This window comes from Pecten maximus, chromosome 19 (assembly GCF_902652985.1).
Source record: "Pecten maximus chromosome 19, xPecMax1.1, whole genome shotgun sequence".
Taxonomy (NCBI): Eukaryota; Metazoa; Mollusca; class Bivalvia; order Pectinida; family Pectinidae; genus Pecten; species Pecten maximus.
The window spans coordinates 5,949,128-5,969,096 of record NC_047033.1 but is presented as its reverse complement, the minus strand read 5'-3'; the positions used below and the strand labels follow the sequence as shown (position 1 = coordinate 5,969,096).

Here is a 19,969-nt window from a genome sequence, read left to right as displayed (position 1 = left end):
TGGATGACAAAGAGAGAATATATATTTCAGTATGATCAATACGTTAAATACATTTCAATGTCTATATTGCATTCAAAATCTGATACATTTTTACAACTATTCTAACCATTAAGCCAGAGCAGTTGTGTTTGAGGGATATGCTCGTTCTATTTGTGACGATACTTCCGATTGGTGACAAACAATTCGTTAATTTCCGTCGTAACTTAAATTGAAAATTAAATCGTTTTGGCCCAATTACTTTTACTCTCGCCCATTGTTAGTATGATGTGATCGAATGAGATGTCCTACTGGGTGGCAGTATGCTTCAGTAAGATAGCACTATAAAGTCGGCTTCAATTTCGCGCTATTACAAGGAAACCGAACACAGTCTCCCAAAACACACACATCCACTACACGCATGCCTCAATGACCTCAGCAGTTGATAGGACGTTACACAAATCTAAGTCTCACCAATTCTAATTGTTCGTATTATGATTGGATAACGAGATATTTTAACCGAAGAACTCAGGAAATAAAAACCATTCCTGTTTATCAAAATTGCGCCGTGGCCTGTTACATTACATTACATAGAAAGCAGGCGAATTGAATGACGGACGTAAATTATTATCAAAAAAGAACTGTGACTTCTAACAGAATTCGGCAATAAGAGCTACAATACCCTGTTGGTTCCGATCAGTTGTGACGTCACCGATATAACATATGCAAACCTCCAATAATCTAGAACATGTAATAGCCACAAATACTAATCTGCTTCTAACAAGCTCGATATAATATTCAGTAACACTACTAAATACCTCAGATATACTGAGTCAGTGTGATATCCGCGTTAAGATATTTTCAATAAACTAAGTTGATATAATATTCAAGTATAACTCCCAATTCAATACGCTATGTCAATATAATATTCAACTATAACTCCCAATTCAATAAACTAGGTCAGTATAATATTCAACTATAACTCCCAATTCAATAAACTATGTCAGTATAATATTCGAATATAACTTCCAATTCAACAAGCTATGTCAATATAATATTCAACTATAACTCCCAATTCAATAAACTATGTCAGTATAATATTCGAATATAACTTCCAATTCAATAAGCTATGTCAATGTCATATTCAACTATAATTCCAAATTCAATGACTATGTCAATGTAATATTCAACTATAACCACAATGGCAATTCAATTAGCTAGATCACTATAATATTCGACTATAACTCCCAATTCAATAAACTAGATAAATATAATATTCGACTATAACTCCCAATTTAATGACTACGTCAATGTACTATTCAGCTATAACTCCCAATTCAATTAGCTATGTCAATATTATATTCGATTTTAACTCCCAATTCAATAAACTACATATGTAGGTCAATGTAATATCCTACTATAACTACCAATTCAATGAGCTAGGTCGATGTAATATACAACTATAACTCCAAATTCATTAAATTAGATCAATATAATATTCGACAATAACTGCCAATTCAATAAGCTATGTCAATATAATATTCGACAATAACTGCCAATTCAATAAACACAATATAATATTCGACAATAACTGCCACTTCAATAAACTAGATCAATATAATATTCGACAATAACTGCCAATTCAATAAACTAGATCAATATAATATTCGACTATAACTGCCAATTCAATAAACTAGATAAATATAATATTCGACAATAACTACCAATTCAATAAACTAGATAAATATAATATTCGTTTATTATTACCCTTCTGTAAACTAGGTCAATTTAATCAATAAGGCCAAAGCTATATTCGACTAGCTATTTTAATAAATCTTCATTACACTTGGTCAATGTAGTAAACTATGTCTATGTTATATACCTGTGTACGAACACCATTTGGACCATGGACACTGTTGATACACACGCACCACTACACGTTGGAGTAGGCTTAGTGGAAGTGTTTGAATGAGTACAGGATAAAAAAGAAATAGTATTTTAAACGAGCCTTGTTAAACAATAATCAGTGATCGCCCTGTACCATTATACCCATTGTGGCCCGGTGTCAAGTAAAATCCAACAATTCTGGTGAAAGTCTGGTTCACTTATGCGGTTTTCACTCGACAAATATAACCTTCTATATCTGGTATATATTTTGTTCGTTTGAAGTACCTTTAACACAACTAATAATGTAATATCCATTTAACAAAGAAACGGATGAATAACAAATATAGATTTTTAAAATGCACCATTGTTTACAGTATACATAATCACATGCCATACAAAACGTGAAGTGATAAGGCGGGCTTTCAGTTTTTAAAAAATAAGTAAAAATAAAATCAACATTTTATAAATTTGAGAGCAGCATTGCTCAAAATTGTGATTTTATCGATAGTAAATATAAAACTATAAAAAATATTAAAAAAAAGAAAAATTGTTACTTGTAATTGCTATTCAATATTTTTTGCATGACGTTTCCATGTTATTCAGTTGTAAGAAATGAGTAAATGAATTGGGTATTTCAAGAGACCTCAAGATATTTATGATGTCTCTAAAATGTCTAACTATACTTCTCAATATTCAGACAGGTGAATCAGCCAGACTAACAAGCGCGTGTGAATGTTCCACTAAGACCCTGTAGTGGTCAGTCTTAGTGGTCATTCAGGAATTGGGTCTGTTTGGATAGCTTGAGGACTTAGTATACTACCCCAGTATTTATATTTGACTATACGTGTCTCTGTGAACCCGCAGGCCGGAAAATAGCACACGTCTCCGGTACGTTGTTTATATTGCGCATTACACTTCCCTTTTATTCTCACTCTCACCAATTCAATATTTGAACGAGCCGGACATTTTAAACAGACTTTTAAATTTCATTTTACGATATTGTATGTTTATTGTGTATTATCAAACATGGAATCTGTGTATTTGTATGTTTTTAAAATCAGAGGAATTTGTGATTTCAGAAATCTGTGACTAGTTGACAGAGAAGGCAAGCTGTGGTAAATTATAACTTACTGGTGACAACGAAAGTTTGACATCCGTGCTTTGCTAACATACAAAGTTGACACGCTAGGAGAAAAATCCACAATGATTTTATAGATTTGTGCTACTTTAAAAAGAACAGGGAACTATAAGTGACATGATTATAGGAACTAGTAACTAAGTGTCCTGTCACCGATGGGACTCGAACTAGTAACCTCTTGCTGAAAGCGACACCCAATTACCTGACTAGAAAACATTCACATGTTTATCCAAGACCAATCAAATATTTAAAACCCTCGGTCTGCAATCGATATAATTTATCATCATCTGTCCAGACAAAATATTCAGGGAGATTTGGTTCCCAAAGTAATGTGTACCCATTCTCGTTAAACAGCCAAGATATGTTTTTAAATGAAATCCCTAAGATTGCACTGCATCAGAGATGTTTCTTATCATTTCAATCCACTAATAATATCAACACATACAGAAAAACACACCTAAAATGTTATGATAATCACCAACAATGGACCGGCATTTAGGTTTAATCAAAATGTTTATCAACCTACACTATGTCGTCCGACACCTAGCTTCTGAGAAGCACTTTGTAGGGAAAACCGGGACCTTTCGGTCGAAACCCTTCTTATAACGGTATGTGACACAAAATGTAATCAGATTCTATTTGAATACGGAACATGTCCCACTCGCGATCATTTTACCTTATATCTGAAAGCGGAATCCTTGGATTCTGAATATGGATTTCTCAGTGTATGATATTATACATATACATTTTACATTCTAACGTCTAATTTCAAATCTTTTTTTTTATTTACGTACAGAATATATATAAATATATACAAAACATTAAGAACCTAAAATCAGGTTATAAATTGATCAAATTACACAACAGATCGTACATTTTAAAGACTGAAGTATTCGAACATTGAAATATTGTCATAGATAGCTTATTTCTTGAGGAATCCAAACATATGCAGAAAATCAACCCCTGGTACAGTACTTATAACATAGAAAAGCTTAATGAACAATTGTGGAAACGTCACTCAAACTTAGAAACCGGGTATCTATGGGCAAAGTTCATAATAATATGACATTTGATTGGCAGTTATTTGTTTCACTAACCACAAATAAATAGTCTCCAATGAATGCCGACAACAGAGTTAAAGTATCAATGCACCGTATTAAGACGATATTATAAAGAACTGCGGTCGGGTCATCAGGTACACTGCGACAATAATCAGTATTAGACGGAAATAAAGGGGTTTTTTTCGGATGTCGTCATTGTTTGTTTGTACTTTTATACATTTGTAATTACGAGTGACACGGCACACAAACTACAACTCTCCCCGGATCTAGTGATTAAACAGTGAAATGAATTCGTTGCTATCGGAGTTCTTAAAGATACGTAATGTTAGTTTCAATGTATTTTCCATATACCATTCTTACGAATATGTGTTACATTGTATTGTGTAAATGTAACTTCTTGTTCCACACAAGGTGTGGCCGAGTAAAAAGAAGGCCTCGTTTAATATATATATTGTATAATATATTACTAAGTCTGAAATATGAATTTCCCTGTCAATCACATCACAGGCAAATGTATCCATATATTATGTCGTATGTCCTGCACAATTTTGAACATGTATGTCATTCTCTACACTTTATATGTTTATGAGAATACAATCTTGTCATTGTCATGGTCATTGGCATACATGTATTCCTGTGTCGGTTTAAGAACCGTGAAGAGATTCCAGTGTGTCTCCGGGGTGATATTTCAATGATATATCTTCCAATATACCTCAGTCCTAAGTTGGCCTCAAACTTTAGGTGTGGATATCACAGGGACCTGAGAATATGTTAGTCTCCCTTTTAAACATTTCCATAGTGTGAATTGCAGCTTTTCAGACGTTTTACGGGGTTAGGCCCTTGTGGTTGATACGTCGTTAAATCTCAAAATCAACCAGAATGCAGATCAGTTCTATATGATAATAAATTAAAAACTCAAAACCAGATTGATTGTCTTCAACTTTGTGTATTTTCGTTTTGTTTTTTGTTTGTGTGAATAACATAAATATATGATATCAATGTACATATCTGACATGGCATGAATGCATTCTAAATCAGGAAAAACTCGTCTCACTTACAGGTAAGCAACACAAAATAATCCAAACAGTGATTAAAAACTGTTTCGTAAACTGAACAATTCTGTGAACAACATGACAATGAAAATGAAAATGGTATGAATCCAGTCTCCCAATATCGAAAAATGCTTTGACATAGTCACATATTCAATTTAAAACTAAATTTCTGAAAATATAAAGCTCCACTTTCTTTTTAGAACAAAAACAAACAAAAATCCCTAGTAAAATATTGTTCTTAAACAAAATTATAATTTCTGTTGATCCGAAGGTTATAAATTTAACACATCCTTATTTTTCCTTTTTAAAATTTCCAATCTATAAACGTTTACTTGATAAAGAACAGGTGGGTTTTCTGAAAACACTACAAAAAATTGTAATAGTTTTGTAATCATTTGAAAAAGTATGTAAACAGATACTATAGACCAGGTCCCTTATAAACAGCTTATATTTCAGACGTTCACCAACACAATGGTCTCATATTCTATTGTGACAAGCCTACAATGGGCACTTGCTAAAAAAGAATTCTAATAATGAATAATGGCTGAATACTGCATGCCACCCCAAAACTGTGATTACACTCCCCAATCCTAATATTCATATAACAATACCAAGGATTCAAGAGCCGTTCTTTTCTTTACTGATATCAAATTATCGAAATCGTTTTTAATATCACAAAACAAATAAGAAAATAGATATTAAATTACATTTCTCTTTACTTTCAATGTCCTTTAAACCTTTTATACATCAATATGTTCAACCTCGTTGTATAAAACTGTATTTTAAAAAGACAAATCAAAACTAGGGTTGATGACGGCCAGAGATCTTTATAGGTTGTTATTTAGTTCTCTGTAATTGTCCAAAGAAGTTTTTTTCAGTTTAACATACCTCTGAAATATTTCATATTACGTTTGAATCCAGTTTATAACACCCCTAAATTTATAACTCAGTATGGCACTGTTCAATACAGGATCAGAAACACTTGACTTCTAGTCTCAGAAAATAATCAAGATTTAAGGAAAAAGTAGACCCATCCGGACTTGTAAAATTAATTCAAAAATGTAATTTGACTACCAATTAAATCTGTTTTACTACAATGCAATAAAGTGGTTTTTCCTTTTTATATTGCAGATGTCAACTTCAGAAAATCTAGAAATTCGCCGCAGCGTTCCATTGGACATAGAGAGTTATAATTCTTAATCTAAATCACCATCAGAAAAAATTGAATTTTTAATAGTTGTAAAAAAATATCATGACTATTTTAAACGTTACAAATGCTGGTAGCTTGGAACAACCGTTAATAATTTTATAACAAACAAAAAAATTCTCAATAACTGACTGTCGACAGATATTCCTATTAAAGTAACATTAATTAACAACAGCAATTTTATGTTAATATATTGATATCCTTACATATCAGATTGTCAGTTGCTCTCACATCTTGCTCTTTTAAGTTTGATATATCGTTCAGATATCTTTCTATTGCACCATAAATGATAATCTACAACCAGGAAATGCCGAGTTCTTTTGCTCTTTTTTTTCAAAAAAATATTATCAACCTTAATTATAAAGTAGCGCCAAATTCAACAACAAATCTTTTTTATCGTCTAAATAATTGTATATTTCAGCATTATATGCAAAATTGTTCATGAATAATCGATTTGAATACGTTAATTTTTGCACACACACAGATATTTTAAATTAGAAAACTAGATGCAAATTGTTTGAATAAATGTTAAATCCACAAAATTTCCCTTCACAAAATATTTTTTGGAAAAAAAAGTTATTTGGCAAGTAAAATTGTTTTCATGTGGTTTAATGGTGGATAAATAAGCACAGCTGATAGCCTTATCATTAAAATCGCTTGAAAGTGAATACATGAAAATACGGGCAAATACAACATAAGTACTTTTGAACACAACGAAAGTAATAATGATACAACGAAACAATATTGGCCCAATGAAACGGCGGTATTTGGGTGTCAATCAACGAATATATACATATTTTGTGTCTTATAAATAAACATAACATATACAAAAAAATCTCGTACGCATGCGCAACATAAAGATCATTAATTATTTCGTATGATATAGAGGGCAGCAACTCATCTTTGTCAAAAATACTGGGTTTGTTGTTCCCGGACATACGAGATAAGATGGGAACACGGATTTTACGCATGTTAAGGAATAAATGGACAATAGCCCGGATTTGGGCGGAGAATAATACTGTTTGGTAGCAAGTGTCATAAAGAATCCCTCATCATGTTTCCTGTCATGTAATCAACAAAAGAACAACACCTTCAGGTTAATATATGTCAATTGTGTAACAGAATTTCGAAATAATTAATGATCCCTCAATCCGCGGGCACACACTTCCGGCCGGGGGCAGTATGTAAACAATACACTATTTCTTGTAGGGGCGATAGGAGGACGGGGGAAGTCTGTATTTCTCATTCAACATGTGAGAATTAATTAATTCTCATTTAGGTCAAGAAATCAGTTTTACCCTATATTCGGAGATAACAAATATATCAACAAAAACTAAAGATAAATAATATCATTTGATCAATGTAAATTGGACTCGCCACGTGTAAAAAGAACCATATTACTGCTTGCTTCTCACAAGATCAAAATTAATAATTTCTACATTACAAAGACATTATATGGGTTATCAATGGGAACAATGACAAGGAAAGGGCAGTGAAATTAAAACACCACGACAAATACCTTACAAAAATAACGTGCTGTTGTGGTTAGATTTTTTTTCCTGATTCCAATTTTGTTTGATAAAAATTCAAATTCCAAATTCTTTTTCCATGTAAATGTCGATATTTTTAACTCACAAAATGAGAATGTAAATACTCATAACCAACTCTCCAGTCGTGACGAGATTAATTGTGTACCTACATTCTTGCCTTTATTTGCCAAAGTTCATTGAAGTCTTTGCGTACATGCATTAAACACTCGAGATGTCGACAGTGCCAGTATGTTGACGAAGTTTGAACTGGTATTGTACAGAAAATACTCAACCAGCAATTATCCCCCACGACACCCATGGACTGGGTCGGGTCACCACACATTACCAACGCGTTATTTTGAGATACATTTTAAAGGGAGAAAGAAAAAAAATCAATATTTTTTACGGTAAATAATAAAAAAAAAATTGATTGAAGAACACCAGAACACAAGATTTGTGCATGTCAATATTGATTCACCTCTTGGATTAGGTGCTCCGCATTGAAATATTGCACTATAACTTCCCATTCTCACCTTCAGTTTTAAACAGGCGGTTTTTTACACGTGGATGCCATCTTTACATACAAATGTAACAGTGCAGTGTGCTTGTAAAGGATTGGTCAACTTAATGAAACAATATTTAATTTTTTCAGTTACATGTATTTTAAATCAAATTGAAAAACTAAATGAATTATATCCTAATACGGATAGTTTTATTTGAATTATCTCAGATTTTTATCTTTTTTTTTTTTTTATAAACTTGAAAAAAAAATATTTTGTTTCAAACCAACCTCAAACTTCACAAAACAGACTCCATCGATACATACCCGGATCGTTTCTTAGAGATTATCTACTATATATATCTGATGATTATTGATCGATTCGACGGAAATTGAATCTTAAAAAATAAGAGTATATCAATGCATCTTAAATTGTATATCGATAACTTTATATCATACTATAATATTTTTTCCAGACAGATATAGATAATCTCTAGAAATGATTCATACATTTAAAATATATATAATTTATTTAACATTTGGCTGTTTTTTTTCTATCGTCACTGTATGGGCACTGCTACACCTGACTCAGGGGGAGAGCTTTCACACCAGGGTAACTGGAGTTCGTAGATTTAGATATACGAGAGCTATATCCCGAAGTGTCTCTATCACAACAACAAGCAGTCCGATGGAAAAAACGTTTCCAGGAATCTACAGTCTTTCCGGTCCAAATCCAGAAACCGGAAGTAATTCCCACAACTAAGCACATGAAGTATTTCAACATAAATACAGAATACTCTGGTTTAATAGCACCTTGGTAACACGGACACACGAGAGATTTCTCCCAGCGCTCCTTAAGATGTTGTTCATAGAAATAGCACGCGATCACAATAGTAGCAGGGACTGTATATAGTACAGAAAACACCCCAATGCGAATCATAAGTCGCTCAAGTTTGTCTGTCTTCCCGCGGCCCTGTGCTTTGATCACACTGCGGATCCTGAATAACGACACAAATCCGGCCATCAGGAATGAGGTTCCGAGGATGAGGAATATAAAGAGTGGGGCCAGTACGAATCCCCTGAGGTTGTCTATATTCTGATTTCCAACGTAACATACTCCCGCGATCGGATCGCCATCTACAGAGGATTTGAAGAGAACGGCGATACTCATGATGGAGGGGATCAGCCAGGCGGCTACGTGGAAATACTGTGAATAGCTAGCAATGGCTTCCTGTCCCCACTTCAATCCAGCAGAAAGGAACCACGTGAAAGATAAAATCACCCACCAGATGGAAGACGCCATCCCGAAGAAATACAGAAGAAGGAATACTACCGTACATAACGCAGGTCCTGTAGTCTCGTAACGAATCATCTTCCCATCGCACGCGACGGCCGCGTGACCCACGATGAGACGAATGATGTAGCCGCAACTGACCATGAAATAACAAGCACTGAGGAACACGATTGGGCGCTCAGGATATTTGAATCTTTGCATGTCCACGAAAAATGTCAAAACTGTCATGGCAGTAGAAATACAACACAGAATGGACCACAATCCAATCCAGAACGAGGCGAATGTCATCTCATCGGAAGAGAAGTACGGACTAGTACAGTTTAGAGCGCAGTTTTCAAGTCCACCTGTCACAATCTCGTTATAAAATCCACTCGATTTCTCCAAACGAACCATCTTACATTGACAGCACTCTGGATACAAATCTTTGTTCTTGGACGTGCGTACCACTGGTTTCAGAGGGTCACGGACTTTCGGTGGTTTTGGATCTCGGACTTTCGGAGGAAAACGGTCTTTGTAAGGGGATGTGGGTTGAGGGCGAGGGGCGGCCGTGGAGCTGTCGGTAGCGTTAGCATCCACACACAATCCAGATACAGGAAGGTTATCACAGTTCATGCGCTCTGGCCACTGAAATCCGTACTGGGCCATAAGAGGTGCACATCCAGCACGTGCTCGCTCGCAGACAGGTCGACATGCGGGTAGATGGTGATGGTAACCCTCCATACAGATTGGGGCGTACATACTGCACAGGAATAACCGCAGATCCGGCGAACACTTTATTTCCACTAAAGGATAGAATTGGTGAACCTCCAGACCAGCCTCCTCCTGGGTCTCGTGGTTGAATTGGTTCGGCATGTAGGTGAAGTTATATCCGATCCCACGACACATAGGGATAGTGACATCCTGACACTGCAGCTTCTGTTCAGCATCAGTCGTAATAATACATGTCACACAAAGCACTAACGCCAAAAACTTCACTGAAAGTCCCAAATGACCCGCCATTGTTGTACGTGTGAGGTTACTACCACAGGTTAGAATCCATTAGTTTGTCAACACGGGTCCAGACCTTCACTGTAGTCGACGATTACCCTAAAACAAACAGAAAAAAAATCCTGGTTACATTTTCATTCCGAACGTTTTTAAAAAGGTTTGTAGAGAGAAGAAAACAAACTTCTCATGTTTCTCAAACACAGAGTCCCGTAAATGTTGAGTAAAACGTACACAAGAGAAATCGTCCTTACGTGTTTATGCCCGCAGTGCGTATACCTAAATCTTCTTACATATGTAATAGTATTGGAGGGGATTAACACGTTCCCTTACTTAGAGAACCCAAGTCCTTTCTGTCGTTTTCCTTACGGCTTTGGGTTACATTAAATACTGTAGTAATCCAGTGCGCCCCACAACTAAACAAATGCTCCCTGTTTTTCTTGGTATGACTAGCACGCAAAAAAGTTCCACATGAAATGTTTAAATTGACTGACTATGAAAACGAACTGCCGTCCTTCCAGTATTTCCACTTCTGTGTGTACAGACTGTCATGGACAAGACGTCAATTCATACCCCGACACGAGAGCTGTCAATCAAGTAACCTTATCGCCAATCAAAAGCCCTCATGTCAAAGATTAAGCCCCGCCCCCATAATTAGCTGCGTGTAAGCGGAGATATCATCTCGGTCCACCCCGGAGCGATGGTAGAGCCTTGTGCTCTGATAAAGACAAATCTCAGAGCTCGGGAAAAAATTATAAAGAAAATAAATATGGTAGATAAATATTTAAACATGCCACCGTCAAGCTTTAAATCCATTTTAGTTTCCTGTAAATTAACTCTCAATATGTCAACCCTGTCTAAATAAAGAGATCTTTATCTGGATGACTTTTTAGTGGTTTAATGGATTGGAAAATATCACTGTCAAAGTTTAGTGACGGTACAATATTCATTTCATAAAGATATCAACAGCAAAAAAATCCGTATCGGTATCACAAGCCTACCACACAACCTCACACAATCACCTTCATATAAAATTCGTTTTTTGGCGACATTTTGGCTTTGTGACGTGACAATGGGGTAGCGTTATTGTTTTGTAGGTGACAATGGGTAACGCTATTCTAGTACCCTAATGACGATATTTCAGTAATAACATGGATTGAGATTAAGAATTCATTTTCATATATTTTTTTAAAAGTTTTTATTGATTCGATGTCGTTTCTTTTAACAATTCCATAGTTACTTTTTACGAGTAAATTAACTAAATTTCGAAAACCACATTTGGTAGCTCAGAATATTTAAAAAAAAAAAGAAGAGGAAATTATCACAAATAAGTCATTTTAAAAGCAGATGATGAAAACATGAAATCCCAAGGTTTATAGTTTCAATACCACAATCAGTGGAACAGTTTCCAAAAGTTAATGAAAGTGTTCAATATAGAAATTAACAGAAACAGTTTCTGAATATAGGTATTTGACAGATAATCCAGATTTATTTTGTGACAGGTTGTCAGCAGATTCATGTTTCACCTGTGTAAATCGTCCGCAACATTTCTGCATTTCTAACATTTGTTCTAAGTTTGAATGATTAAGTTTATACTTAATTTGAACAATTAGAGTATGTGCTTGATTTGAACAAATAAGGTTTATTCTTAATTTGAACAAATAAGGTTTATTCTTAATTTGAAACAAATAAGATTTATTCTTATTTTGAACAACTCAGTTTATTCTTAATTTCAACAAATAAGGTTTATTCTTAATTTGAACAACTCAGGTTTATTCTTAATTTGAAACAAATAAGATTTATTCTTATTTTGAACAACTCAGTTTATTCTTAATTTCAACAAATAAGGTTTATTCCTAATTTGAACAACTCAGGTTTATTCTTAATTTGAAACAAATAAGGTTTATTCTTAATTTGAACAACTCAGATTTATTCTTAATTTGAAACAAATAAGATTTATTCTTAATTTGAACAACTCAGGTTTATTCTTAATTTGAAAAAATAAGGTTTATTATTAAGTTGAACAACTCAGGTTTATTCTTAATTCGAACAAATCAGGTTTATTCTTGATTTGAACAAAGAAGATTGAACAAATAAGGGCGTTGGAATGCTTTTTTATGAAACTTCTCAAATACAATTACTTAATTTACGACGAACCAAAAGTATATCGTACTACATACTTTAAAACAGTTCGGACGATCGAATTCATGACAAAGGAATCATGAGACGATTTTTTAATTTGTGTTTTTTCATAGTGTATGTTTGATTCAGACTACATATCGTATAAAGATTTCGCCTGTATAGTAGTACCTCCAGATAAAAATGATATCTTACATTATCAAACATACATCCGCTCACTATTAAAGATATAACGACCACGCGTGATAACAATGCAGATATCCATCTTTATATTTATTTAAGATCCATCGACGATTAAAGCTATTTATGACCAAACAATGGAGGATAAGGCTAAACATATTTATGAATTATGAATTTCTAGTCATATGACAACTGGATTACGACTGTAAGCAATTAGATATGTTATCTCTAGTGATGAGCTTAATCCTAATGCAATATACTGGTATATGTATTATAAAACGTCTGTCAATTTCCGTCAAGTTATTTATATATTTATTAAAGCCAAAAGAACCACGTCTGATATCTGCCATTGAAGACGTATATTTTCTGGTATTGGTGTCAGAGGAAACCCGGACTATATTATGTATGGTATAAACTAATCATATACAACCTGGGTACAACCATCTATTAATAATGAATACTTTTAATTCTTAATCTGTTTATAATTATGACGTTTGAGAATACAAATTTGATGTTATAGACCGTACTTAAATCTTAATGAATTATCTGAGGAATAAACTTAATTTCAAGTATTGAACATTTGTCTAATGCTGGAGGTTTTGGTGTCGATAAGACACGTATTTCTCATATTTCATCATAGTTTTTTGCTCATTCACATAGTTACCATCAATTCTTTTAATTGACTGAAAGTTTGAACTCACATTAAAAATGAAAACGTTATATGGTATGTCAAGAAAATATCGAGGTGAAATGTGTTCACTGTCACAATGAAATCAATATTACCGACTCTTAATAATTATTCATTACGGCCTATTGTTATTTACGGAGCTTTGTTCCATCGCCAATTAACGATCGTTCATTACACGAGTCAGCTACGTCAGTATTGGGTGTGAAAACTCTATGTCAAATGACCAATAAGCGACCTCGACATCACCCAAAGTCGTGAAAACAAACCGCTTACATTCGTTTGATTAGAGTTACTAAATTAGTGTCCTTAGCTCCGCTGACAAGTGATGACTAATTACCGGCCCTGTCTGAACAGGTACACAAACGTGTGTACTGGGTACATCCCGACAGGGGGCGCTGTATGTGCTAATTAGTTTGTAGTGTTGAAACTTACTTCTATACCTGAGTGAATCTTATTTCATATCACTAAAATTTTGACTAGCGGATTGTCAGTAGCGAATTATAGTTTTAGGAATTCAGATATCGTCCCACCAATGTCAGATAGATGTCAGAATGCCAGGCCTATACTTCCTGTGGTGCATCCTCGATACTGCAATGCCCGAGGAATAGTCGAAGTGACAAAAAGCCCATAGTTTGATCTACAGGGACCCGGGAATCAGTTATAGTCTAGGTGTATTTGGGCCTATCCTAGTACGTATCACAGGGACCTCGAGATTAGTTACATTCTAAGTGTATTTGGGCCTATCCTAGTACGTATCACAGGGACCTGAAAACTAGTTACATTCTAAGTGTATTTGGGCCTATCCTTGGCACGTGTAAAACGTCTAAAAAGGTGCTTTACGCACCCGGAGATCCAAACACACTGGGACTAAACTAATTCCCAGGACCTTAATGCTTATCCATAATCGTACTGACCGGGCGCCGGTGCTTACATCAAACCAGACCCAGTTTTTGCACTTAGATCCACAGGGGCTTGGCACGATTTTCCAAATGATAGTCCATATATATATGTATATAGTATCCATATACATATATATATATGGACTATCATTTGGAAAATCGTGCCAAGCCCCTGTGCTTAGATCAGTATACTGGATATTGGACCATTTATTATATAGTGTAACAGAAGAAAGCTAGCCACCATCAACCGATTGCTTACATTTCCTTCTTACTTTTAAACCATGAAATGTTAATTTCGAATTATAATAAAATTGACCGAGCACGGTGTTAAATCATTGAATTACATTTGTCAAACGTTTACCATAAATGCTAATGTTGGGTAGTAGCAAAGACATATATATATATATATCTGGTATTAACAACAGTTCACTACGAGCTAATCGTTTTACTGGCACTAAGATTTCTTCCTAGTTGATGTCACAACAAGATTTAACAAACATTTGAGCCTAAGTCTCTTACAACGATATAATCTACGTGTTAGCTAAACTTACACAATCTACACCACAACAGTTGGAACAATCGCCCGAGAAAGGCCAGAGTCGCCAGTCCGACTAGGTTCTGTAACAGGGTGCAATATCTGTTATTGTTGGACGAGCCCGAACGAAATGATACCCGGGTGGTTTTATGAAATGTTGAAATAATTGAACATTCCGTAAAGCATTCATTCATTCATTCATTCATTCATTCGTTCGTTCGTTCGTTCGTTCGTTCGTTCGTTCGTTCGTTCGTTCGTTCGTTCGTTTGTTCGTTCGTTCATTCATTTCATTCATTTCATTCATTTCATTCATTCATTCATTTACTTGTAACACTTTAGCAACCCCCTGCTAAAGGAAACAGATGACATGTACTGTACTCGGTTTTTGGATCCTTCTTTTATTGCTTATAACACAGGGGCATGTAACAATAAACATTCCTTCATGCCCCTGTGGTTTGTATACTGTAAGTTCAAGTATATTAAATAAAATACAGTTTATACTAAAAAGAATGGCACAGAAAAGACAAGAAAAGAACTAGAAACAGTTCGACATGTCACATACCGGGTAGTCAATCACTGTCGAACATCGCCGTGTGTATCTGACCTCGATATCAAAACTATCGATCGTTGGATGCGGAATACGGAACTGTGCTATTGTATGCATGTATTATATTACCAGTACTTTGTAATATGAAATAAAGAGTCGAGAAAAAAAAACTAACCCTTCGATGGCGACATCATTATGAAACATTCATCTAATAAGCTAATATGTTTATATATATTATATTTTTCATTTATCAATAGAAATTCGATCGGCAATTAAATCATTATATTTCAAATTATTAGCATTTTAAATTTTATAGATAAAATGAATATGACACTCGAAACTTAACGTCCCACGACTGGCACCGTGTTCGGACGCACAGAGGGAGGGCGACAGGAGGTTATTCATTCTACATAAAACAGAACAAAAAAACAACATTTCAATCACTAATAAAAAGACTATTTAAAAACTTGTCTAATTCTGATTTAGACCCTGATGTCTCCGGTAACAACACAATGCGACAACCGTGACGCGGTCACATTTACCGAGACCTGTAAATGGTTTTTTTACCTGACACATCCGATCATGTTTGTACCCCTAAACAGATTATAGATTTTTAGGCTCCTTTCTTCCTAACAGTACACGCATACGGGTAGGATTTACATCAGGTCCCGTACAATCTATCCAGTTATCTCGTTAAATGGGTTTTTAGTTAAATTGCTTTACATTTATTTACAATGTGTAAAATCAGGCCAAGGTATAGAGGATTTTTTTTAACTATTTACAAGTTAAAGTAAACAAAACTACGTTCTCATCGATCTCTATATTTAAACATTGCCAGAATTATTTTCTGTTAAAAAAAATGCTAGTAAGCGAAAAACACATTAAAGTACCATAGAAGTACTTTTAGATGTAATACTTAAAAACGACCACTTGTTCATTTAAATGTGTTCTCATTAGCGAGATAATTAATGGCCTTCGGATTTCTGCTCTATCATTTATCTTTCCTGTAACTAATATGGAACTATGATACGTGTAGCTTCCACCAATGTTAAACTCACACCAACTTCGCCATACATTACGGCATGGCGAGAGATCTAATGTAGCACCGCGAGACCCAGCAAAATACCGCGGGACACTAGTGTGACATCAAACATTGTAGGACACCAATATGACACTTGACATTGTAGGACACCACTATGACATCAGACATTGTAGGACACCAATATGACATCAGCCATTGTAGGACACCAATATGACACTAAACATTGAAGGACGCCAATATGACACTAGACCTTGTAGGACGCCAATATGACACTTGACATTATAGGACGCCAATATGACACTTGACATTGCAGGACGCCAATATGACGCTAGACCTTGCAGGACGCCAATATGACACTTGACATTGTAGGACGCCAATATGACACTTGACATTGTAGGACGCCAGTATGTCACTAGACATTGTAGGACGCCAATATGACACTAGACATTGTAGGGCCCATATGCTACATGTAGACGCATATGACACTTGACATTGTAGGACGCCAATATGACACTTGACATTGTAGGACGCCAATATGACACTTGACATTGTAGGACGCCAATATGACGCTAGACCTTGTAGGACGCCAATATGACACTTGACATTGTAGGACGCCAATATGACGCTAGACCTTGTAGGACGCCAATATGACACTTGACATTATAGGACGCCAATTACCTAGGACGCCAATATGTTACTTGACATTGTATGACGCCAATATGACGCTAGACCTTGTAGAGCGCCAATATGAAACTTGACATTGTAGGACGCCAATATGACACTTGACATTGTAGGACGCCAATATGAAACTTGACATTGTAGGACGCCAATATGACACTTGACATTGTAGGACGCCAATATCACGCTAGACCTTGTAGGACGCCAATATGACACTTGACATTGTAGGACGCCAATATGAAACTTGACATTGTAGGACGCCAATATGACACTTGACATTGTAGGACGCCAATATGACACTTGACATTGAAGGACGCCAGTAGGTCACTAAACATTGTAGGACGCCAATATGACACTAGACATTGTAGGACGCCAATATGACACTAGACATTGTAGGACGCCAATATGACATCAGACATTGCATGACACTGTATAGTATCGGTATGACATTACACATTGCAAAGAAAGTTATTGTTACATGTGAACATTACATACAAATGTAAGAAAAAATAACATTGATAAAAAAAATGCCTTTTCATCGTTCTATAGTGAAGTTATTTTCACAATCATCGTGATTTAGTTTAATTGTCCTTCCCGGAGACAATCTGTTTACCTAACTTGTATTTGGTTTAGCAATCAGACCGTCCCCACGTACGGGGTCTCGTCCACTGAACCTAATCTGTGTGTTCATCCTCAGCCCCTCTGACCCCTTATAATAATGTATGCGGAGCCCCTCGTCCCCTACTCTAAGCCTCGTGTGGTGACAGCTGGGTTTACTCTAATGGGTATTTGTCCTCTCGTCGCCAAGTGCGTTGTCATTGTTTTGGGTCAAAGTTTTGGCCAGTGTTTGAGATAACTGGGGATTAAGAACTAGCGATTGCGTAAGTCAGGTTGACAGAGTGACCGTTGGTCAGAGGAAGATCTCTAAACACCTATGTCTGAAACTATTTCGGGAATCTTATCTAGTGACACGACCACCTGGAGAGACTTATTCTCGTGCGATATCGCGAGAGTTTGTTTTCTCCGTGAACCTTGGATACACAGGGGCTTGGCACGCCCCTGTGCTTGGATATATATGTACACGTGCCACTTTATCGGGATCTTGGCATTCTGATAATCGCGAGACGTTGTTTTCACGGCAAACCACAACGCTAATGTGACATTATTTTTGCGGTTACATGAAGGTGTCTCACAAAATTTGCGTGAAAAAGAATAAACGTTGTCTAAACTGAACACTTGAATGTTGACTGTTTACCTCTTAGTGCAAGTTTGCCGTTTTTCTATTGAAGAACTCTTTTTTTAAGGAGGTAAATATGTCACGGTATGTCACTATTTCTAGTTTGTACCACAAGTGCAAACTCTCGTCGACAGCATTAACCTGGGGATCCAAACAGTACACTAGGAGCAGGTGTCTCCTGCCATAACGTCGATGTTAGCGAGAAAAGCTGGAGAAATTAATTAGAATATAGCTAATAATCAACTCAGGAATCGGACGAACTATCTACTGATCTGATATACTGTAAACTGATAACGAGTGTTTAGCTTCATAGAAACGTTGTTCTAATTAGAACTAGGATAATCTGTCTACACAGTATATACCTATATACATGTCCTATATAGATACGTACGCACTACAACAGGTGCGCGGTTTTATTAATCATAAACATCGACGTGAAATCCTGGTTAGTTTACACGAAGCTGTTGGCGTGACATGTATAACATGGAAGCGGTTGAGAGATCTCCATGTAGTAAAATAAACGTATTGACACTAGGCACAGTCTCGTACCGATATTGCTGCAAGCAAAATGTGATGGTGTATACAAATATGATCCATTTGCTCGAACAAACTCCTTGAAACATCTCTAAATCGTATTATATATTGACATGCTCACTGTAATTAGTCCTAAGATTAATTGATGTTAAAAATACCAATATTATATTACTCTGGCCTTATTTACGATCGGAAGCTCAATGTTCGATACTTTCCGTCATATTATCGGGAACCAATCATAATTTAAAAGACGTAATATTCCAATTTTGACGGACTTTACCGAAGAGTTTCCGTATAATGTTTGCCGCATAACGAAAGATTATATTGCACTACATTCTTGATCGAATAAACAATTATAAATCAAATTAAAATGAAGCTTTATGGTTTTGGTTCATAGGATCATGTCTGATTCTAGAATTTCAAACTAGGGGAGATAATCTTGTATCGGAACTCAGCTGGGCGTTTCTCTGCAAAACCTAAGGACTGGTCAACCATTCCCTGTCAAGCCCATCTTCGCTAGCCAAGGCTTCTGATTACGTTACACTACACGAACAGAAGCCTTGGCTAGCGAAGATGTGTCAAGCCAAACGCGACAAATATCTAGAAATACTTTTCTACAAATAAATATCGCCTTGACGATAATAGGTTAACACCGAACATAGAGATATCTTTTTCAAATAATTTTCTCTCCGCGTTTAATTTACATCAGCTCAGGACTCGGGTAACGATGTTTCTCCAGAATTTTAGGATGTTGGGTTAGTATGGATATTATTACCGATGTTGTTGTTATCCGGATGTTAGAGAGGCTAGTTGGTGGTCCGGGGAGTTTATTATATAATACTATCAGTACCTGTACTAACAGG

At 35.6% G+C, this 19,969-nt stretch overlaps 1 protein-coding gene across 4 annotated transcripts in view; it reads right to left on the bottom strand.

Moving 5' to 3' along the window:
• Positions 1 to 4,988: 4,988 nt before the first annotated feature.
• Positions 4,989 to 19,969, bottom strand: part of LOC117317582 (frizzled-5-like) — an 82,216-nt gene continuing 67,235 nt past the window's right edge. For 3 of the 4 annotated variants that reach the window (XM_033872421.1, XM_033872422.1, XM_033872423.1), the window contains one exon: positions 4,989 to 10,729. In XM_033872421.1, coding sequence (XP_033728312.1) covers positions 8,927 to 10,642 — 1,716 coding nt within the window. In that variant the 5' untranslated portion in view covers positions 10,643 to 10,729 and the 3' untranslated portion in view covers positions 4,989 to 8,926. Of the gene's footprint in view, positions 10,730 to 10,881; positions 11,249 to 19,969 lie in introns of those variants that run through there. The other variant, XM_033872424.1, reaches the window with a different exon arrangement.